The sequence below is a fragment of the Aethina tumida genome, chromosome 7 (genome assembly GCF_024364675.1).
Source record: "Aethina tumida isolate Nest 87 chromosome 7, icAetTumi1.1, whole genome shotgun sequence".
NCBI classification, from domain to species: Eukaryota; Metazoa; Arthropoda; class Insecta; order Coleoptera; family Nitidulidae; genus Aethina; species Aethina tumida.
Genome location: NC_065441.1, coordinates 8,676,088 through 8,702,102, shown reverse-complemented (window position 1 = coordinate 8,702,102; position 26,015 = coordinate 8,676,088). Strand labels below are relative to the sequence as shown.

General features: G+C 25.6%; 1 protein-coding gene and 1 long non-coding RNA gene across 2 annotated transcripts; one reads left to right on the top strand and one right to left on the bottom strand.

Annotated features, from left to right (window-relative positions):
- Nucleotides 1-62: 62 nt before the first annotated feature.
- Nucleotides 63-24,833, bottom strand: LOC109598565 (ATP-binding cassette sub-family G member 1). The gene is made up of 11 exons (XM_020014476.2): nt 24,449-24,833; nt 11,239-11,356; nt 6,507-6,699; nt 2,418-2,563; nt 1,774-2,012; nt 1,616-1,705; nt 1,427-1,563; nt 1,201-1,369; nt 1,040-1,140; nt 834-986; nt 63-782 (listed from the first exon to the last, which is right to left on the bottom strand). The coding sequence occupies exons 1-11, from the start codon at nt 24,654-24,656 to the stop codon at nt 438-440; spliced, it is 1,899 nt and encodes a 632-aa protein (XP_019870035.1). The 5' UTR covers nt 24,657-24,833; the 3' UTR covers nt 63-437.
- On the top strand, nt 5,332-6,505 carry LOC109598567 (uncharacterized). The gene is made up of 2 exons (XR_002191499.2): nt 5,332-5,486; nt 5,828-6,505. It is a non-coding gene; the product is annotated as an uncharacterized LOC109598567 (long non-coding RNA).
- Nucleotides 24,834-26,015: the final 1,182 nt, after the last annotated feature.

The window sequence follows — 26,015 nt, the reverse complement described above, 5'->3', positions numbered from 1 at the left end:
CAATTCTGTACAATTAAATTCTTAAAGTTTTAAATGTAGCAGTTAAATAAAACACAGTGCAATAAATAGATAATAGTAAATTTATTTAATAATGAAAAAATAGAATTAAGTAATATTACCTTACATTATCACCATATTTAAATTTTGACTAGACTAGTTCATTTTTAATACAAACTTTTCTACAATACAAGCATTAAGCAATAACTAAATTACGTATATAATTTATTTAAATATATTTCTTACAATGAAACGAAGATGGGGATATTTTCAGTTCAAAAATCAATGAACTTAAACAATTAATATGCATATAAACAGCCAAATAATAAAAATATTTCATTGATAATCGGATTTAAAATGATTTAACTGTTCCAGTGAAAAAATAAATGTTAGAAAATCTTTGGCTTTATAAGTACACAGTAAAGAATACATAAAAGTGTTTATCTTTTGTTGAGCTTCAGCCACAACGTCAGATACGTGGCGGCGTGCATCAGACACCAAATCACCACGATCAACGAGATGTTCGACACCAAATCCACATTGGTGATGTCCATCTCTTTAAGGAACTTTTTCGGATCTTGATAGTGACAATAGACCATTTCCTCCGGGCAAATAAGATACTTCCTGTTCAAACCGTACATCGAATAGACGATGCTCTGGAAACCTGCCCTGTAGTAGCTGATTGTGTACAACCATTTGAAAATGGAGGGTGTATCCATGTAACGTAGGCAGAAACCGAATACGGAGAAGAAACAGGCGATTACCGGTCCGACGAACACTGCGATCTAAATTGAAACAATGCATTTTATGTGTTTATTATGGGGTGGAGGGTTTACCTTGATGGGTGTCGTGGCTCCGATGAAGTAGCCCATGCTTTGTGCGCACAGGGTGAGTAACGTGCAGAAGAGGGTGAACAAGTAAACTCGGAAGTCCCACGGTTGGCCCGTCAGCCAATATGAAATACCCACGTAAGACCACGTACATATTACCTAAAAATTGTTCAATATTACACATTAAAATTAAAAAAATAATAAATATTTACCTGGAAAGGTATTTCAATTAATATCACAGACAGCAAATAGGGGGTCAACTTGTACCATCTATTGAAGTGTTCTCTTGTTAGTATTTTCATTTCTAAGGGAACTGAAACGCAGGTAAAACCACTTTATAATATTAATTTAAGGAAAAATCCAAATTACATACATGATAGAGTAACTGACATTTTTCCAGTGTAGACAATGAGTAAAAGTGAACCATACAAATACACATAATTGGCAAGAATGGTATGGGCTGTATTTCCAACCCCTAGATACAGATAACCAAAGATAAATCCAATAGCTATGTGGGCTATTAATCTATTTAATAAGTACATCTACAAAAAAATAAGTAATAAAATATAATGGTAAAGCAGTATATAATTAAAAATTACATAATTTCTCTTGGTTGTCAATAAATTTCTCTTATATAACAATAAAAATTGTCCGATAATCGCAGCTGGTGAAGAACCTGGACCTTCAACAAGCTTATCCACTTCTGCAGCTTCTTCAAACGAATAATACTTCTTATCTACAAAGAAAACCATTTTTAAAGACCTTAATCGAATATTCTCCTAAATTACCTTTCGTATCTTCAATCGCCATAGAATTATTAACAGCTGAAGCTAAAGTATCAACATCAGTTCCATGTTCTCCAATTGCAACTTCCATCACTGTAAATTTCAATACACTGTGTAATGTGGGTTGCCTAGAGTCAACTACCAAAGTTTACAAAACTTACGAAAATCAGCAGGATTGTGATACGCGGGACATTTAAGGTTTAGCGTTTCCAAATGCGGTATCAATCCAGATATTGTGCCATTGTAAATGCATTTTCCGGCGGACAAAGCGTAAAGCCTGTCGAACATTTCGAAAAGCAAGGCCGAAGGTTGATGTATCGTACAGACGACGGTGCGTCCTTCCTGCGCCAGACGTTTGAATAGCGAAATGCATTGCGTACAAGAGGAACTGTCCAAGCCACTGTGAAAATAATTCATTAATTATATAATCGTTTAACCCTGATAACGCCCTGTTAGGTGCGATGTGAAAATATGTCTTCCGCAGTAAATGATTATTAAACAAAACGTAAAGTCAAATTAATTAATTCAGGGTCGAAAGATAAGCTGGAGTTTATAGAATTATTGCAATGGGGTATTAATACTAATTATGTTGTATTAACATAAGTATTAGTAATATAATAGTTCCTGTTAATTTGTTACAGAAATGTTTAATTTGGCGCAGTTTTGTACTGTGATTAAGAATTAATTTAAACTATAGAAATAGTGAGGAAATTCATAATTTTTACGCCGTTCCTCAGCTAACAACTAATATGTACTGACATGTAGAATAATTATATTTAAATAACAAACTAAAACTTCAACGTACGTTGTGGGCTCATCCAAGAATAATATTGGTGGATTGCTAAGTAATTCTAATGCGACAGCCAGTCGTTTCTTCTGTCCGCCGGATAATCTCGATGTAAGAGTGTGATGGCATTCACCCAAGCCAAGCAGATCAAGTATTTCCACTACCTAGAAGAAAAATAAAAAAATGTGAACGATGCTCTGACACAAGTTCATTAACACATAGACGTTTAAAAATTTGTTTAATCATGAAAGAAAAAAGTATAATTCTCTTTAACAGCCTATTTTCCTTAAAAAAAGTTGAATTTACACAATTGTTTATTTTTTCTAAACATGTTTCCGTACAGGACATGATGCAATTAATAAAAAACTTGTCACAAGAATTTTCTGAGTCACATTGTTTTTGTTGTGTGGTGGCTGATTCACCACGTCGAAAAACACAATGTTATAATTACAAAACCGCAATTAAAACTATTTTAAACTTTACACCGGGTTGTCCTATGACTATTGTGACTAACATTTTTCACGGTTCACAAATGTTACGCAATCGCCCATTATTCAAGACTACACCGCATTTTTTTTTTTAATTATTTTTTCTAAACATTCCGGTGCAGTTCAAGTTCAAGAACGGAACGCCCGGGATATATGTTGATGCGTGAAAGTCCTTGTAGATGTGGAACGGGTCGGCCAAATTAACGAAAATCTCTGGACGTTGACGTAACAATCAAATTATGATGATGTAGTTTTTCTGTAAAATGAATTTGTTGTTCGAAAAAAATTGTAGCAATAAATTTATTGAAGGTCGTGCGTTATAAAAATGTTAATCTGTGAACATCAGTCTGGCATATGGAATTAATCGTTGACAGACGGAAATTGTCGTAATTTTACAATTTTGAAATGCTCTTTGAATACGATATTTGAGTCTCTTATCGTTACTTCAAATCTGTTTAAAATTGTTCACATATAGTAGTGGCCATAATTATAGCTCGTAAATAATCGATTTAAATTTGCAAAGAGCAATAAAAGACCATAAATATATTTATATTTATATTTATGGTCTATCTTTTTATTTATATCCAGAATTAAGAAAAATATATGTAATTTTTTATAGAATAAATATTTAGTAGTTTTTACAATATTAGAGTTGTGGCTAAAATATTTAAAATTTTAAAAAGTTACTATAATCGTGACCACCACTTTAAATATGGTGTTTAAAATTAATTCTTAAATTTAATCTTACCAAAAAACTAGTTAACCAGAAATTAATATTATTTTAAAAAATCACATTAAATAAGAGTTATAGCTAAAATATTTAACACATACATGCTACCACATTGTTAATTATTTTAAATACAGAAATGATAGTTTATTTTCATTGAAATATACTTTTATTTAATTATTTAGAAAATGGTAATTACAAAATTACTTTATTCATTTGAAAATGTATTATCAAAACATTGTTGTCTGAAAGTCTGATAATTATATAAAACAATTCCTTTAAGTTATTTTTAAAATTACAACGACGAGTATTTTTTATTGGAACGTGCTTAATCTTTATTTTTTCAACACTTTAATTTAGAACAATAAGGGATAATTAATTTTTATATTATTTTTTCAATCTTTACTTTTATTGCTGTATCAAATTATATTTGATTTGTGTTACTACGTAAGTATTTCAAATTGAAAAATAAATTCGATGACAATATAAAATATCAAAAATTAATTTTTGTTATGATCCTTAAAGTCATTCTTAAGGTGTATTTTATGTAGAGAACGTTATTTTTAACCTATCAGTGATGTTACTGTTTTAAATCATATATTTTGCTTTAAAGTAGATTGAAATATAAGATAAGTCTTAGAGCTAGGACTTCTTTATTGAACATGAATCCATATATAATCATTTACATGTATATACTTATTCTGTTCTGTATTATTTTTCCTTCTTCTGGTGGTTTTTGTAATAAAATGATGCAATTACAAATAGATGCAAATTATAGTTAATAGCTAAAATATTTATGAATTCTCAATTTGAAAAAAAAAGGAAAATTAAATTCAAGTAAAGTGAAGGTAATTAAAAACAAAAAAAAAGCTCGAAACAATAATAAAAAGTACGCTAATGAAAAGAAGTAATTGCCAATTATTGTCACCATATTTAATGATGCATGCGACTTAACTTCAATCATAACATTATCCATTCAATAAGGAAATAAATAGACCATTAAGCTAAATTGCTACTTGTGTTCAACAATTTTTTGCTTTCTCCTCTTTTTATTCTTTTATTGTAAGGTACTTCTTCCGTGTCATATTATTTCATTTTTTTTCTTGACGCTTCTTTTCCTGTTTTATTTTATACCAGGAAGTCCAAACGAGTTCTATTTCATTTATAAAATCATTTTATCATCAAATATAAAAAAAGATGTTTCACATTACATAGTAAACAGGCCAGTTAAAATTTCGCAACACAATTAAAAAGATTATGTTGTCGCGGCTAATTCTAAAAATGCGCAATAAAATCGCACATGGACGTTATTAATCTGCACCGCATAATTTAACTGAGATTTTGCCAATTAAAAGTATTCTACTGGTGTTTGGAGCAATTTTTATGGCAATTAAGAATTTTGTTGTAGCTCAGTTTAACTGTACAATCTTAGCAATTATGAATAAAGAATGTGTTGAAAGGAACTTAATTTATTATTATATTTATTTTTATGGAACGTTCACATATACTTTTATGAAACTGTTAGAAGTTAAAATATGTTATCTATAAATATTCAGGTTTTGGAATGAATGTGTTAGATTATTGTGTTTTTAAGAATTTTATGAATGAATCGCTAACAATTGTTTTAGATAAGTATACATCTATGTCTTTTATGTTTAAAATTCAAGTCATACAATCGCAGTATCATTGACTTCCAAGTGAATCATGAAATATAAAAAAAAAACAGTTTCCGGTCATTCAAATTTGGCGCTGTCAAAATAAATAAACCATATCCATAGTAATGGAAAAAACTAAACAAAACGTTCAATATGCAATATTAATATTCAGTCATCATCATTCGTACCAGATCTCTTGAACCACACTCTTGTGAGGGTAAGTTGAATTTGATATAATTTTTTTCAAATTGAAACATACATACATACATATACATACATACACATACGTATACATACATGAACATAATATATATATATATATATATATATATATATATATATATATATATATATATATTTAATTATAAGTTAGGATTTAATAGAATACTTTACTTTAAACTTTGCAATTTTTTACTTGATTTCAATGCTATATTGTTTCACCATTATTTACTCATGCTGAAACAATTTAAGAAAAGTTGTCCTAATATTTTTAAATTTTATTTTATATATTGCTGTTACTGGTTCGCTCTGTAATAGTTATCTTGTAATTATTTTCAGCCACGTAATTATGGATCCGATTACAAGCGAATCGTAATCTGTAACTATGGAGTCCGAACATTCGAAATTTCTAGTAATCATTCGGCATAATATCAGTGGGGAACTCTGATAAGACAATAAAGAAAACACCAAAAAAATAGAAAAATAAAAAATGCAGAAATAAGAAAGCTTCGCCTTTATTATGGAGCTGTGAAAAACTAATTAAGAAAAATACAAAAATAGGGGAGCTGCTTCTTTATTATGGAGCTGTGTAATCACAAATACAAGTAATACGGTAATAGGAAAGCTTCGTCTTTATTAAGAAGCTACGAAACGGAAAAACGAACGGATAATGCATAACTACGAAACCTTGGTCTTCATTTTGTGTCAGGCTGACTTGCAAAATTTCCAGTGCCATCACAATAAGGGGAGTAAGTACACATCGCGCCGTTACAGTCAGTGTTAATTGAAAACATATCAACAAAGCGAAAAATAATAGATGATAGCATGCACAAGAATCATGTGTTGACTAACCACGCCAGATCGAGGAGGATGGGGTTTTCGCATCGCACAGTTATGTTATATCCATGAAAACTTCTAAGTTTATATATATTTATAGTTATTATTGTATTACCATTAAACATATTTTATAGTTATAATTATTATAGTACATTAAAGACGTTAAAAGTAGCAAAATTACCTGTCTTTGTTTGTATTCCTGGGAGACTTTGTAGCCAAGCTTAAGATTGGCTGCGAATGTCATGGCCTCTTTGGCTGTCAATGTCATACGGAGTTCTTCGTCTTGGGGTATGTAAGCGGATAATTTCCTGTAACGGGGGCTCTGATCTCTAACTGTGCCGTTCAGTTTTACGTCACCGCCACTGCCCCTTGTTCTAGAACAAAAAAAATAACAATTCAGTGAACAAATAGTTGAACTAAAACAAAGAATATTGACAAAACAGTTGGGTAATTATATTTCCTTGTTGTCTAATAAACAACTGTCGCAACTGTTTCTGGCGCTTTTATTAGATATTTGCAATAAAGCTAAAACTTATTGCTCCATTGTTTTCGAGTCTTAACTTCACAGTTCACTTTTCTTTTATAGTATATAAATAAAATCCGAAAAGGTAAGTAAAACATGAAATATAAATAATTTGAAACACGTCATGACATGGTTCAAAAATGGCTTTAACCTAAAAGTTCAACAAAAATTTAATGTATTTTTTTTTTTTTAATTTCATGACAAAAAGTTGACAGATTTTCCAAAATGTCAAAAAGAAATGTCTTATTGTAATTAATAATATACTCATATAATTCTATTAAAACACTATTTTATTCAAAACATGGCTTAAGCCAGTCAATTTTAAGTATTTAAAAATTCGATGGCAACATAAATTATCAAAAGCCATTCTTGGGTTGTCAGTTTTTAAGTATTCCAAGTAGAAACAGTTATTTTTAATTCATAAGGTTTGATAACATCAAAAATTATAAAAACATCCTTTAGTCTACACTTTTTATCCTTGTAATCGAACATTTTTACCAAAACAAAGTTTTATATTCAAAATATGGTTTCAGTATCAGTTTTTCAGTATTCCATGTAGAAAAAAAGTTACTTTTAACCTATTATGTTAGACAACAAAAAAATGATAAAAATATCTCTTAATATACACTTTTCATCTTTATAATTGAAAATTTTCCTCGAACACGAAGTATTATTATACTTAAAATATGGTTTCAGCTCTTCTTCCTTTAGTCCACATTTTCTATCCTTATAATCGAAATTTTTTTTCAAATACACAAAGTATAGTCAAAATATAGTTTCAGCCATTCTTGGATTGTCAGTTTTTAAGTATTCCAATTAAAAATATTTATTATTTATAGATATATATATATATATATTTTTTTTTTCGAGAACATTATTTATGTTTTTATTTAAAAACATCATTCAAAAATGTTTTAATTTTAACCCAACAGGTTTAACAGACGATAATTAATAAAAAATTTTAAAATCTGTATCCATATATTTATAGATAATTTTCCTTGATTTTTGAAATTAAAAAAATTATCATTAAGATGTTTTCGAAAATGTCGTTCAGAAATATCTTTAATCTAATTTCATTTGATGGAACAATCTTATACTTAAAGTACATCAAATTTTAACATTGACATGTCTGACATAGTGAAACAAAAAATACAATAAAGAACCTGTGTCAGGACATGTAGCAATCCTACACAAACCACGTGCGACACAGTTAATAAAAAAAAGAGAATGTGAGATCTTAATAGGTGAAGGCAATGATAGATTACTTCGAAACAATTTTAAATTTTGTTCAGTTTTGCACAACCATTTCTGCCAGTCTGGTTCTGGATATGGATCAGTACGGTACCTGATAAATAACTGTGTTCACGCCGAATAATAATATATGCACGGTTACTTCCTGAATGCAAATAGTAAATATTGAACTGCGTTACACAAGCATTAATGATTGTTGGTGCTTTAGTTCGATATGCAATAAGTAAAAGTAATGTTGCAGAGTAACTTTGTTGGCGAGTAATTAAAGTTTTATTCATTTTTGTATTTTTAATTTGGCCGATAATAAAACTGGACGAGGACGAGGATTTTAATATCAGGACATTGAAGTTTTAACATTTGTTTGGCAATCATGGTCAATTTTTATGCATGATACTTCGAGTTTTGATTTCTGAACATTAAGTTTACATATGCAGTGATGTAGTTCTTTCAAGGGTTATGTATGACCATGGTAATTGTTAATGCAAAATTTTTATTGTTATTTGTACATTTTACAATAGTAATGTGATTATTCCATTGAATTCTTTGAAATTGAAAAATCTTATCTATTTTTATTAGTACAACTTACTTATAAATAGTTAACATACGTTTATTAGTAATTTGTATTACACGTTTAACAAGTGAAAAATGTTAATGTAACAATTTTATTACAGTGATAACATTTTCATTTCGATGAATTCTTATGTAGGTTGATTATAAAAATTTTATAAATAATCACATAAAAATAAAAACTGGATAAAGTGACCATTTCTAATGAAGTTTCTGTTATAAAATTACCTATGAATGTGTTTTATCAATTGTAATGGCACTTAAAACAGTTTTCAAAACAGAACTAATATAATAATTAAAAAGATTAAAATGACCATTACTGATGCTATATATTGATAAAACTACATCCAAATGTTATTGCATTTCCATGTTTTAAGAATGACATCACGATTTTTAATGCATTTATAAAATCCATCATTCCTAGTCCTGTGCAGTGGTCTCATAAAATTAATTGCTTAAATAATTCTGTGATATTTTTTGTTGTGTTCTTCAAACACATGTTTATTTTTTTAATTATTACATTTTGTGTAATATTTTTGTGAATTCTAATATTCTAAATTACGACCTTCAAATTTAATGTGTCAATGACGAACATTTAAACTCAAAATTAGATAAATCCATTTATTTGACTATCATTACAATATGTTAATTTTTATAAATCTGGATATTTTGAAATATAACAATTTAAGTTGGCGTTGCCACACTATTTCTCGCGTATATTTTAATCCACTAATCAATATTCATGGAATGCTCTGTATAAGAATACGTAATTTGACATTGAAGTTAGTTTTAACTGAACTAATTTGAATTTATCGGAAAATAGTCAGAAGAATATTTTACAGGTGAAATAACTATTTTTAATTCCAATAAAATTTGAAATGAAAGCGATTTTTAAAGTTACAGTCAAAGCAAATGACTTAAATTAGTATTTACTTTCATTTTAATTTAATTCGCTCAGTTTACTCTAAATCGATTAGTTATTGGTTATCAATAAAAATTACAATTTGGTTTTACTTTCCAATTACTAATATTCTAATCAGTTTTTTTATGGTACATTTTAATTTTGTTGGTTAAGCATTAACTGTTAAAATTGACTTTAATTATAATATGTATTATATAAAAATGTCGCAAATTAAAAGAAACTCTAAAACTTAAATCGTAATAGTAAATATAATTCTTTTCCAGTAATTTTACACTTTTCATAATTATCATAATAAAACTGTAATAGTATTTTCAGTTCATTCGTTTGATATAAAAATTTAAAAATAATTTTTTTCGTTTATTAATTTATACAATAGTTATTTTATATATTTTATTTTGAAATCATTTATTATTTATACGTTTTTATTTAAATAAACTTAATTATCCATACCATTATTAATTAATAATTTTAATATAGGTAAATTATTATTATTATTTTTTAAACTCTTCTTGATGAACCTGAACATATTTGACTTTTTTATGTTTATAAAATAGTTTGCCACAACTAAATACATTTTATTTTACATTTAAATTTAAACATATTTTTTTATTTATTTAAATTAAGTTATTTTATTTTTAGTTTGAAATTATTTTTTTATTTGATTTTAATTTACTGTATACCTCGTTCTCTGTTGGACTATTATTAGATTTTTTTTTTAAGAAATCGACTTATCGAAGTGTTAAAAAATTTTGAATTAGCTATGAAACACCCTGTATAGGAGCAACTTCTTGTTTAATATATTTTTGAACAAAATTTAGTCTACACCAAAAGTTGCTGTAACAAACTTTTTATGTAATTTAGTCCTTCATTTTTTTATAGATGTGATGCTAAGCAAGTCAAAATTAGACTTTAAAATTTTTAGTAAAAACCAAAGTTGTTCTTCTACATCTGGGGTTTGACGGACCCCCATTCATTAACCACTTTCGCACGGTCCTTCGTATCTGCCACTCTGTCAGTTTCTCTAAATTTTTTAATATTACGGGAAACGATTGACTTATTTAGCCAAAAACTCTCTAGCCATCTTTTCTTTTTGCCCTCGATCTTGGTAACGCTGAATTATATTTTTCTTACACTTTAACTTCAACCAATAATTAAATAATTATATTAAGCAAAATACTACTAGTAAATAATCGATTTAAATTCACAGGGAGCAATGAAATACCATAAAGTAACGTTACTATAATTTTGTACATTGAAAAAGTGGCATAGTAACAATAAAATTAAAATTGTTGGTATTTCCTATGTTTAAAATTAAATGACTTAATTTAATTTGTTAAAATGTAATAATTACTGTTTAAAATGAGTTGTTTACATTTATTTATATTTAAAAAGTAATATATTCAAAGCACTAACATACTAAAGCTTTTACACTAAACTTGTTTTGAAATATATAAAATAAAAGCAAAAGACGTTTAACAACTAGTGATTAATTCTTGATTAAAACGACAATTAGAAAGTCTGATACTATTTTACTTTATTTGCGAATCGTAAATTAAATTAATTACATTATTTTAAATAAATGTAAACTACAATAAATTATACTCGTTTCTACTCGATTAACTATTCAATAAAAATTATTGAAATACTCACATGAATCCGGCAAGAATGTTCAGCAGGGTGCTTTTGCCGGCGCCGGACGGGCCCATGATGACCGACAGTTCACCGGACTTGAACTGCCCGGAGACTCCGTGCAAAATGCGTTTGTTCTCTGCAACAAAATTGGTAAATCGGTCAAAAAAATGCGTTCACCCACACGTTCACTTACTTTCAACCGCAAATGCGTACCTTATCGTTTTCACGATCTTAATTAATCCTGAAACGCGGTGAATTTATGCCCGCTTTGAACATAGTTTTAGTGTACGTGCGTTTATTATTTAGTCTTGTTTGTTGCCAATTTAATTAAATCATAGAAGTTGCACTCATATTTCTGTTTATGAAACAAAACCGAAATCGTAAATTGCTTAATTTTTCGTCTATGACCGTAATTTTATAGCCTAATTGCTTCGTTTTTTTTTTCTTTATTGGCGTACCTTTTTAGGGTGTTTCGAAACCGCCGAAAATTGCAAAATTGATTGCTGCATCGACCTTTAAGTGTGATGCTGTGGGTTAATTTTGCAAAAGCGTTTCGCAAGTTCGTTGAACTCTTAAATTAGATTGGAATCATATTTAGTTGTTGGCATTAAACATGGTAAAGAATAAAATTAAAATTCAGTAGTCGACTCAATTATTGTGCAACTTATTGCAATTTTATTCTTTTAAAGAAAATAAATATATCGTTTATGTCTTTAAATGATTCTTATGACCTAGAATTAGTAGAACACAATAGTGTTTATTTAAATTGTAAATTACAAATTGAATGTTGGTGTTCTTATGCTAATTTTAGGTTCCAATTATGATGAACAAAATACCCAGATGCAAATGAGTTTGTGGTCGTCGTTATGTTTATATTAATAATATAAAATTTTAAGTAATATTAATGTGAATATGATAAAATTTATTCAACATGATTTTAATTTTATAACTTATAATAATTTAAAAAATTCTTAATCCAAATGTTTTTAAAGTTATTAAAATTTATTTTAATTTTGTAAATATTTTAACTTATTCAATTTGAGTTTAAATTATATATTATAAAATTTTATTATTAAATATTATATCTTTTATATTAAAAATATAAAAATTATCACATATTACTTGAAACAACTTTTTAGAAATTCATAAAAATCATATTTCAATGTTTTGGTAATATTTTTATTTCATAATTTTTTATAAATGGTTTAGAAGCATAATTATAACTTTTAATAAGATCTTTTAATTTTCTAAGAAGTTATTAAGTGGCAAGTATACTTAGTACTTTTTTTATATTTAATTAAAATATATAAAATGTATAATTATTGATTGATATAGAACCGAATCGAATAAAAATATTTATAAAGTTTTAATAAGATAAATTGGCAAGAACTTAATAAGTAAGTATAATAATTGATTTCTTATATTAAACTAATATATACAAAATATTATATTATTTATACATTTCATCACATTCTATAAAATGATTTTCAAATATTTTTTAGGAGATTGCAGCATCATAATAAAGACCAACAATGAATGAATCGCCTTAATGACTCTTCTTCCTTATGTCGTCAACAGCCTTGCTCTACTAAAATAATTATTTAGTTAATAAATTAACCTACGTCAAATTTTACAACGAATATTAATCTTGTAAAACAATCGTCGACATTTTGGATAACAAGTTCACCGTTCATTATGTACGTGCTTAAACATTCGCATTTTCTGCCAATTAAATGACTCATTTAATAGTTAAATTAAAAAACATAAATAGCTTATTTATAATTCTATGAACACTGTCAGAGAAACGTGCAAGATTCGATTCATATTAGCATTAATAGCAGGATGTTATCGATACACTGTCTTTAAAACGTGTTAATAAAGGATTTTACTTCTGCGAAATTTTTAATCGACGTAATTATGTGATTTGAATTTTACACATGTTCATTCATGTTGCCCGAGGCGGTGGCAGGAACCGAATCGCAAATCGAGATTATGGTGAAAGTAATCAGGAAGAAAAATTCATCACTTCAGATGATAGTGAAAGTTATGGATGAATTGAATATTTACATATTTAAACAGAGGTTTCTTCGACTGCATTAATTTTTGCATGATTTAAAGGTCCAACAATTAGTTTTAATCATTTGTCACTATTGATTTAATGGTGATTTGGCACTTCTGAAAAAAGGTTCAGGAGCTTTTATCTTTTTTTATCGTTCAGATAAATATATATTATAACTAACGTTAATCTCATAGTGGTGTCGATTTAACAAACATTTACAATATAATAAACACCAAAGTAAACTAAATGTGGATGTTTATTTACAAAAATAATTCACAACGCTCTGCGATAGCAGTATCAGCAACGGAAATAGACTCATTTGCACGTGAGTTTCGATAAACACAATGAATATTAATTAAAATAAGAAAATTGCACCACAATGTCATTACAAGAAGACGAAAGAGCAGAATGTTTAAATGCACGGCGCAGTTAATCTATCATTAAGTCATATCTTGAGCTTACAACTTGAGTTGTAAGTCATTGCCAAGGTTGAGAAACTTATTATGCATCGATTGTGTAGGTCATAAACAATTGATTCATTGAAGTATTTATGTTACGCGACACCGTTGTAAGAAAACTTTACCGGTAAAATATTATATTTTCGAGGTGATAATTACCGCATTTGAAATTTTATAACTCGATGACCGATGATACGTACGACTGAATGCGTTGGCTTATTCACGTTCGCAAAATCAAGGTTTGAAAGTCAATAATTTTCTAGTTTATTCGCATAATATAAAAATTATTGCAACATTATTCGCATTTAAGTGTTTACTAAATAATGACGTCATTGCCGCTTTAGGCGCGAAATTTAAAATGCCCCCCTAAGCAAATTTAGGTGCAAGTTCAATGTCTTATGTAAAACTTTTGTGACTTTTACACCTGAAGGGCATCTAGGATCGTTGACTTTAATTCTAAAGTACTTAGTGAGTACGAGACCGGTAATATCAGTCTTACGTTTAAAACTACATCTAATCTTTTTATTGGATCAGGCATTTAATGGTATTTGCAGCTGTCCTTGTAAGCTAATTAATGATGTTATGCATTTTTTATTTTGTTTCATTTAATTAGCTGAATACTTTCGCTGAGTATTTTAAAAAATATTAATAGCTTAATTATAAGGATAATGACATACTCTTTGCCTCACTCAGTGCAATAGAGGTACTCTTACTTTCTTTAGAAACTACGTATATTTTTGAAAATTAATGTTTTAATGAGAAAAAATATTTAGAGGGATAAAATAATTGTGCTTCTAATATTTTAAATTACATTATAATGTCAAATTTAGATAAATGTATACTTAACTGTAACGTTATTTTACTTAACATAAGGACAACATTAACTTATTCTATAATTGCATCAAAATATTTTATTATTATTTTAAATGTATTTATTTAAACAAAACTTATATAAATATATACAATAATTTATAAGTAATTTTCTTAAATACATTTCATAAATTGCTTTTTTATTTTTTACTTATTTTATGAAAAATTATGTTTCCCTGCGATAACATTATATTAATTATTATAATTTTAGACATATACTCTCACTTTCTTAAATGTTAACATTTGATACATCCTTACAAAAAACTATTATAGCGGAGATAGCTGGTGGTTATGTCACCAAAAATTTGATGTCCTAAGGCAAAATTTCTCTGCAAAATATTTATAATAATTCATACGACTAAAATTAATTGTAGAACAATTGATAAAATTAAATAGAAAAAACTGGTTACTAATGTTTTACTATTAAGTGAATAATTAATAATAATTCGCATTTCTAATATTTAATTTGCAACATTTTATATGTAAAACTTTTTAAGGAAGGTGTTTTTTTCATTATACACAAACATTGAATACAATACTGCTTTTCTAAATGAAATTAATTGTTGAAACATTAATTATGACAAGTATCTTTTCCTAATTATAGTGTTCACAGTTGGAAAACTGAGTTATGGAAATTGTAAACATCCATACATACACACAATTTAAATTATCATCTTCATGTCGTTCTAAACCTGGTCAATGCAATTGACACACATTCGTGTAACATTGTACCTAATTAATTTAAATTTCTGATGTCCATTCCAACAAGAGACGTATAAAATAACGATAAAAAGTAATGGATAAAATCGTTATAGAAATATAACTATTTTAGGTTAGGTAACTTTAAAATGACTTTTCATCAATTTTTTTTGTCTACGTTCTAGAGGCAATTTCATGCCTTAAGAAAAACTTATGGGCTTGGGGAACCTCAGTTTTGACCTTCTTTTCATAATTAAACACTTTATTACTATATAATGGTTACATTGAGAAATATCGAATCTGTATGGTGGATGAGGTAAACTTGTCATTTAAAATTTTGAAGCTACCTATGAGTATCTAATGTGACATGTGATCCTGCGTTGTTATGAAGAGGCACCATTGGCTAAAGAAGGAAATATTTAAGAAAAATTTCAATGGTCAATTGTGAGAGCAGCAGCCAGCTGCATTGATGGTCAATCTCTTCTATCAAAATCTTCTATCAGCGTTGGAAGCTTCAACCCTGGTAGAAGACCTGTGACAATTCTCGTGATCAATCGCCATTTTTTGTCACGTATAACAATATCATCAATAAAAGACTCGTTTGCTTTGCGTGCAATTGGTAAACGTCAAAATTTAAGATTTTCTTTTAATTTATAAAGAATTCGTTTGCCCACTTTTTCATTACCTCTTTCTAATGATTGATGGATAACCTGTTAATGACTGGTCTACTACACGGAGATTTTGGCACGAAATATTTCTTAATTTGACCTTGAGGTTCTTCTATGCCAGCTGTAAACCAACGTCGTGCAATTTCATTTCTTACAGCATCTTCTCCAAAGACACAAAAGATGTTATTAATACAAGTATATAGAAAAGTAGCATGGTTCTAAATAATATAAAAAACTCTCAAATAAATCAGAAACCAAAAAAAAGTAAATCATTTTTTTCAATGCCGTTTACTGTTTGCTTTGCCTTCGTTCAATAAAGCCATCGCATCCGCAGTTCAAGGATTAAAATGCTCATTTTTGGCCAAACAAACACAAGATTAAATCTTGTTAACAAAAAAAATTCCATCAATTATAGAATATGCTTTCAAACACTCCGCATCTAATTAAATTAAATGACGCAAGACCAGAAAACGATAAAGAAATGATTCATTTCGCTGAAACCGGCGTGAAACAATGCACGAATTTACTCGTGCTCGTGCGTGATCATTTAAAATGCACCATTGCAATTTCTCGGTTGCATAACGCGGCCATTAAAGTTGTTTTTTAACATTGATCTCATAGAGTTTCTACTCGCGGTTTTCGCGAATTCGTTGGCAAGTATAACGCAATTATGCTTTAACTGCTTGGAAAATCACGATAATTGTGGTTCCTACCTATCGCCCGTACTACGTGCAAACCTTGACACGGAAAAATCTATAATTTTTACTTTAAAGAGCCGTCATTATCTCCGGAATGAATCCCACGCCATCATGCACATGTGTTAAATGGGCATTAATCAGTGTCACTGTTATTTTCGTTTCGTACGAAGGTTGCCAATCGATTGGAGTCCGATCGAAAGTGCGTGCAAATAAAAGTTACAGACAGTCGTTGCGTTAAAATTGTTAAACGTCCCGACAAGTGCTGTTTTTCTATTTATATCGCATTGTTAACGTCGTCGATTCACATGAATCGCAAATGTGGAACGAGTTAATGGGACTAGTTGTACTGCTTTTGGGTCGGTTTGGTGCAACCAAGGGTCTTTTTGGAGGTTGCTTGGGAAAGTACAAGGTTTATTTTGTGCGGAAAATTTATTTATAACTGTTCAATTATGAACAAAAAACTTGAGATGATAAATTGACTTTTATTTTCAATAGAAATCATTTTCAATTATTAAATCGACTTACAAATACCATTAATAATTTTATGACACAGGAAATTGTTTATAAAAGTACCCAGTGCATAATTAGTTAGCAGCATGTCTATAAATATTTCAAACATTAAGATGATAAAATTGTTTATGTTTGGGATGCCAAATCAACTTCTTTAATAATCATTATTTTATAGTTAATTATAATATTTATACTGTCACTTTTGATATATTCCAGTGAATTATTAGGTTTAAGTACAGTATAAATGTACATCATAATTAGCATCAATTACGTTTTCAATAATTTAATATATTTTTTCCTGATATTTTGTTATAAAAAATTAAAATTTTATGAAAATGGATTTCTTTTCAGTATGAAATATTTTTAATTTTGTATATATGCTTAATAAAAAGTTTTGAAAAAATGTTCATTAATTTATTTACATAAATTTATATTTATGTAATATTATTTAATATTTTATTTAATACTTAAATTGTCTTTTTATAATTACATTGGAATATTGTGGAATGTAATCAATAAAAAATTGGTATTTTTAAACAAATAATGTATTAGTAAATTATGTTTCAATAAACAGAGAAAATTGTACTTTTATTTATTTACTTAAAAGCATTTTATTATAGTTTAAACAATTGTGCATAATTTATATATATTATTTATTATAAAAAACGAAAATAATAATGGAGGATGTTTTTTATCATGAACAAGGTTAGAAAAAGAATTGTATTTTTAAATAAAAAAAATATTAATAATTATATATTTGTATTTAAACAACAATAAAATATATAAATACATTTTATTCTGATTTAAAGAATTGTGTATATTTTTCTTTCCTGTTTTATTATAAAAACATTTATTCAATTTTTTATAGAATCTTGATTATTTTAAAAATGCAATATTTTTATATGAAGGTCACGATCAACGCACTACGATTATAGATTAAATAAAAAATACTTGTACAAGTAAGTGCATGTATTTAGGAGATAAAATATTTAAAAGAAATCATGGTTTTAAAAATCAATATTATAGTCAGAATTTTTCATTGTCAAGTTTATTTTCAAACTAAAATTTTTTTAAACAAAAAAATAGTTAAATTATGTTTGAATATGCATAAAAATATGTAATTGTAATTAAAAAATTAAATATTGAACACATTTTATCATTTATTATTTATTAGTTATAATTTATTTTAAAAAAGTAAAATTATATAAAAATGTATCTCATTAACACGTCTACTTCAAAATAGAGTATATTTTTTTATTATGATCACAGTAAGAAAAAAATAGTATTTTTAAACAAAACAAAATAAAATACTTAAATTCTCTGTCATGGTTGCAATAATTGTGCATATTTTACATTTATCTCTTGTTATGAACAATTAAAAATATATAAAAATTTGTTTTTTTTTTTCATTATAATTTTTCAAACAGAAATATTTTTAATATTGTGTACAAGTTCGGCTTTTAAAATATTTATTTACTCATTCATATTGCATTTAAATCTCCAAAAAAAAAACATATTTTAATATTTATATATTTTATTAGAAATTTTTTATAATTTATTACAATATATTATTATAATAAAAAAATGTGTTTTTATTATTTTTTATTTATTCTTTTTTCAAAACAGATATTGTTCATATCATGAACAGGATCAGTTAAAAAGTAATATTTTTAAACAATTGTGTATAATTTACATTAATTATATGTTATAATAAGAATATTTATAAAAATTTGTCATTTCATAATAGAGTATGTCTTATATCATTAACAAGGTCAGATAAAAAATTGTATTTTTAAATAAAAAAAAATAAATTATTTATTTGTATTAAAAAAAAACACACATTTCATCCTGATTTAAAAAATTGTGTATACTTTACTTTTCTGTTTTATTATAAAAATATTTTTTCAATTTTTTTATTATCTTGTCTATTTTTAAAATGCAATATTTTTATATCAAGGTCATGATCAGTGCATTAAGATTATAAATTAGATAAAAAAATAATCATATCTGCAAAAAATATATGTACTTGTACTTAAACCATAAATTATCCAATTTATCAAATATTAAAAAAGTGCGTGTCATTTATTAACATAATTAATTATAAATAAATTAATATTTATATTCAGATTTTTTCATTGTCAAGTTTATTTTCAAAATGAAATATTTTTAAACAAAAAAATTACTCGTAAATAATGTTTAAGCAAATGAGTATAATTTATTATAAAAAAATGAAATTATTTTATAAAATATTACATTCATATTTTGTTATAAAAAATTAAAATTTTATAAAATTTAGTTTTTTCTTCACTATTACGCATTTTCCGAAATGAAACATTTTTAATATTGTATATAGGCTCAGTGAAAAAAGGATTTTCGAAAATTTATTCATATATTGCATTTAAATCTCTATAAAAAACATATTTTTACATTTATATATTTTATTTAATATTTAAAAATATTTTGTTATGGTTTAAACAATCTTGTATAATTAATTAGATATTTTATATGAAATTATAATTATAAAAAAATATATATTTTCATTGTCAGATCTATTTTCAGAATAGAATATTGTTCATGAAAAGGAATAATAAAGAATTAGTATTTTTAAACAGAAATTTATTAGTAAATTATGTTTCAATATGCAGAAAAAGTGTCGTTTTATTTAAAAATATTTTTTCATGATATAAATAATTGTGTATAATTTACATTTATTATTTATTGTAAAAAGAAATAAAATTATATATTTATAATAAATAACATAATAAATAAAAAAATTAATTATAAATTATGTATTTGTATTTAAGCAATAAAATACATGAACACATTTAATCATTATTTAAAGAATTGTGTATATTTTACTTTCCCATTTTATGATGAAAATGTTTATTCATTTTTTATTATCGTGACTATTTTCAAAATGCAGTATTTTTTATCAAGGACACAGTGCATTAAGATATAGATTAAATAAAAAATTATTTATAAGTTTTGATTATATCTGTAAAAAAACCTTGTACTTTAAAAGATAAAATATGTATGTAATATCATGGTTTAAAAAATTAATAGATTAATTTTAATTAATTATAAAAATTTTTAAAAAAAGGAATATTTTTAAACAAACTATATAATCCTAAATTAAAAATGTGTGTAATATCATGGTTTAAAAAATTAATAGATTAATTTTAATTAATTATAAAAATTTTTAAAAAGAAAATGGAATAAGTATTTGTATTTAAGAAATAAAATATTTATACAATTAATCAATATTAGTGTGTAGATTATATTTAATTTATTAATTATTCATTCTACTTTAAAAATTAATTACTTTTTATTACAAATAAGTGCAAAACAATTGTTGGAAATTTTAAATAATTATATTTAAAATTTAAATTATTACAGAAAAAAATATAAATCAATAAATATGGATAAATATAATTTAAGAAATAAAATATATAAATATATTTTATCAATATATGTACAATTTCTTTCAAAAACAAATTGAAGCAATAATAAAAATTTCTGCAATGTATCAATTAAAAGTTAGTTTATTTAAAACCAATGACATTGCTCAATATTTAAACGGAAATTTTTAAATTTTAATTATATCACCAAAACCATACGGACTATAAACAATACTAAACAATAGTAATTGTCGTTCAATTAAATTAAGCAAAGACAGACGTGATAATCGCTGAGACAAACAGCGTGTGATTTATTGTGTGGAAACGGAATTGATCCTCACTTATTTTTAGTTGTGCTTCACGGCCGTATCATATAAATAAAAACAGTGCAGAAAATTTTCTGGGTCAATGTTCCGACTTTTCCGCCGTTTCGACGCGATGACACGCGTTATTTTGCAAGTTTTGGTGCATTAGAAATCATTCCAGTTTCAATTCGGATTAACGTCACCATCCTGATTTGGACGGATGGATGGATGTGAAAGTTAATATTTGCCATGGTTAAGATTTCAATTTGAGATAATTGTGGCAAATTAAAGTCAGTTTTTCAGAATTCAAGTGAATTTAAAATTGAAAATGAACAGGGAACTATGTTATGTTTGTTGGAAATGCTGTTTTGTTTATATGCTTCGTATCTTAAATTAGTTTTTTAATTATTATGTTCTTCTCCATTAAAAACATGTACAATTTTATAATTTATATGTGTTCGTATTTAATTATCCCATAATTTTATTGTCATCTTAAATGCTACATAATTTGGAAACATGGAACTAAACAATTTTATGTTATAATTTAATTGTTATTAAAATGTTATTATAAGCTAAAAATACATTTTATTAAAAAAATAATTAGAATATAAGTATATAAATAACGTAAAAGTCACTTTTATTAATGATAATAATTTAATCATTAATTGATCAATTATTTAATAAAATAGAATTTAATTTAAACTGTTACATGTGAATTCATTTTTTTTAAATTATTTAATTGGTAATCACGTAATTATTTTATTAGTATTACATTAATTTTGAGTAAAATAAATATTTTTAAAAATGTGCATTATTTTAAAATTACTTTATTTATAAGATCTAGGAGTGTATGATTACAATGTAAAATTGAATTAACAGAAACATAAAATTAATGTTGACTCAAATGATATTCGGATTAAAAAATAAATTTACTTTGTAATTTAAAATGACCAGTTATTTATAAATTTAAAATTTTAAAATGTGGTATATTACAAACAACAATGAATGATATATTTATTTAAAATATAATTACAATAATTAAGCATAAGTAAGGATAAAAATTTAAGTGAATAATTATTTTATTTACTCAAATACTCAATTAAAAAAGAAATTTTATATGAAATTTTATAATATTTTTAAAAAATAATTTTATATATTGCTTTTTCAATTAAAAAAAGAACCTTAAATATTTAATGATATGAGTTGCATTCGTAAGGATAAAAATTAAGTGGAAGATTGATTATTTACTTAATTACTCAGTTGTTAAATATAATTTTATCTCAGATAACACTTGCATTTTGATATTGAGTGGAATTTTTTTTATACTAACCTTACCCACGAAGATAACTAAAAAATTGAGAACATTATTATATTTCTAAATAATTCATTAATATTAAGAAATTATTAAATAAAAAAATGAGCTGAAAAAACACTATTAATGATATACATATTAAAAAGAAATTTTATAAAATTCTTTATAATATATATTTTTGTAATAATATTTTTATTTAAAATTTTTGCCCATTAATATTTGATAAAATTCAGTTGTATAACCAAGGAAAGAAATAAGTAAAATTTTAGTAAGAGATTAATACTTATTTATCAAGGGCCAAATATATTTTTGTCAACCATAATAATTGAATTTTGACGTTCATCTAAAATTTTGATACTAACATATTCATTTTTAAATAAGTCATCCAAAAAATTGAATTGTTAATTAATAAAATTTAAAATTTTAAACATCTTATTAAAATCAGTGATACGTTTATCTAAAAAATATAAGAAATATTACAATATTTCTAAATAATAATTTTATAAATTTGTTTTTTAAATAAAAAATAAACCATAAATATTTTATAATATGAATTGCATACGTAAGGATAAAAAATTAAGTGGGTGATTATTAATATTTACTCAAATATATTTTTATCTGTGATAACTTTGCATTTTGATGATGATTTTAATGATATTTTTTATACTAACCTTACTCACTTTTTGAACCAAGATAACGAAAAAAATGAATATACTTCTGAACAATCCGTTAATGTTAAGAAATTATTAAATAAAAAGAATAATTTAAAATTTTAGAATATTATATATTAAAAATTGATACATTATTAAAATAGAAAGTTTATAAGAAATTTTACTATACAAACAATTGATAAAATCAGTTGTATAAGCAAGAATAAAAGTAAGGATAAAAAAATAATAATATTTACATATTAATTAAGTGTTAAATATATTTTTGTCTGACATAATATTTGTATTTTACATTACATTAACACATGCAATTTTATAATTAAGTTAATCAAAAAAATTAATAATTTTTTAGACTTCTAAATAATCAGTTAATAAATAAATTTTAAATTTCAGTGAAAAGAAAAATTTTATATGAAATTTTACAATATTTTTAGAAAATATATATTTTTTCAACTAAAAAATAAACCATAAATATTTATTGATATAAATTGCATACGTAAGGATAAAAAATTAAGTGGTATTTACTTAATTACTGAATTGTTAAATATAATTTTATCTGTGATATCACTTGCATTTTGATTTTTAATGGTATTTTTTGTACTAACCTTACCCACTTTTAGATTAAAGATAAAAAATTAATACTACTATTCTTAAATAATCATTTATTGTTTAGAAATTATTAAATAAAAAAAAGAAATTTAAAATTTAAGAATATTATATTTAATAATTACTTTACTTAGAATAAAGTTGAATACTTACAAATAACTTGTTATTGCTATTGTTTAAATTAATAAATATAAATTGTTAAAATGTTATATATAAAAATGTTTATATTATGTAGTTCTAATTTTTTTAATAAAAGGATAAAAAGTTATGTGAGATATTATTATATTTATTTACTGATAACTTGCATTTTGATGATAATTGTATTTTTTATATTAACCCAATTTTTAAAATAAATAAACCCCAAAAAAAATATATTATACTTCTAAATAACCTAAGTAAAATCATATACTGAAAATCAATGATATATGAAAAAAGAAATCTTAGAAGAAACTTTACAATATTTGTGAAAAATAATATAACATATTTGTGTTCAAGATTAAAAAAATAAGCCCATAATTATTTGATAAAACCAATTGTATAACCAAGGATAAGAATTTTAAGTAAGATATTATTGTATTTACTTATTACTTAAATATTTATCATTTTTTAATATATTTTTTACGTTAATATTTGCTTTTTGATGTTTAATTTAATTTAGATACCAATACGAGCAAAACTGCCACAAATTAAACTGGGTTACTTTCAATTTCAATCAAGTAAAAACCCAAACATTTCCATCTCATCAAAAGTAAATATTTAACTTCATGTGTTTACCTGTAATACTTGACCCATATTAATCTGTAGAATTTGTGGCATCCACACCGTTTTATTAATTAAGAAATAAAGTTTTAATTGTCTCCATTTTTGTACTCATTAAATCTTTAATGAACAAAATAAAAATAAAAATCGGTCGGGACAATCGCAAGATAATAACACAAAGAAGAAAGTTTCTTTGTGCGCAAAAAAATGCCACTTACCTTTGCGAAAGCGTGTCATCGACCATCCCCACGAGTCGAACGTGACGTTCTCGAACTCCAAATCGACGGCCTGCCTCTTGGGGAAGGTGTAGGGCTTCGGCACGACCCCCGAATATTTATTCTCAGCGACGATGCCATCGCTGATCGACGAATCGCTGCGACAGCACCGCAAAGGGCTCGAATGTCTGGCTTTCTCCTCCGACGTCATTGTGATGCGTCTAGTTCATTGCTGTCGCGGAAAACAATGCGGCTATTTCGGTTTGCGGTGAGACGGACAAAGCGTCGCGACGTTCACGCGGTGCGTTGCAGTTGTGTGTGTATTCGCTGCGCGCGAGTGTCGAAGTGAAACTGACGTCCGACCGACGGCTTGGCTTTTTTATATGCGACGTTCATTCAACGCTTTTCCGATCCTATTGACAATGGGACGCTGAAAATTGACTGGACAGTTTGATTATGTGTTATTGTTATTATTGAACCAATTACTTGGTTTGTGTTTCCCACAAATTAATAGAATTTCTATTTTTGATTAATTTAAAAAAATGGCCAAATAATTCAATTTAGGTAATTTATTTGAAATGAGTTTTTTCTCAGAGAATCTTTTCAATAATTAACGCTATCTGTGGTAAAATTAAAATACTTATTTGAAATATTAATAAATTCCTGCTATTATTATTTTTTTAAGAAACTTTATTTTTATTATTCATATACGTGAAATAATATCAAGATTTTTATAATCTTTAAATTACAAATATAAATTAAAAACAATGGTTTAAGTTTTTTATAAAACTTTTATTTTGTTTTCTCATTTTTTATGTAATATACCGACTGATCATTATTATACATATTTATAATGTTAAAAATTTTAGTCATAACGTAATAAAATATTATAAAAACTACTACTATTCTCATTCTATAAAATATTACATATATTTTGCTGAATTGTGCTGGACAAAAATACAGCATCTTTAATTTTAAAAGGGATTTTTAATGATTAAATCTATTCCGAATATATAAGAAATCTATATTCCCTCAATCTTCTACAATTTCTAGTATGAGATCATATAAATTTGTATAATTTTTATGTAAAATGTTAAAAATTTTAGTCATAACGTAATAAAATATTATAAAAACTACTACTATTCTCATTCTATAAAATATTACATATATTTTGCTGAATTGTGCTGGACAAAAATACAGCATCTTTAATTTTAAAAGGGATTTTTAATGATTAAATCTATTCCGAATATATAAGAAATCTATATTCCCTCAATCTTCTACAATTTCTAGTATGAGATCATATAAATTTGTATAATTTTTATGTAAAATTTAATTAAAAATGTGTTACTTATTTTGGTTGGGGTTGAAATCTAGAAATTGGGATGTGTATCACAAAACATCGACGCTTTTGTCTTTTAAACCAATTCGTCACAGTTTTGAATGTTTTTATGATAGTTTTCATGTAGAAACACATTTATTAAGAGCATCGTTCTTCACTATAAGAAGTAATATATAAATCAGTCTAATTGGACTACCCCAGAAGAATTGGACCCACCCCACAACATAATTG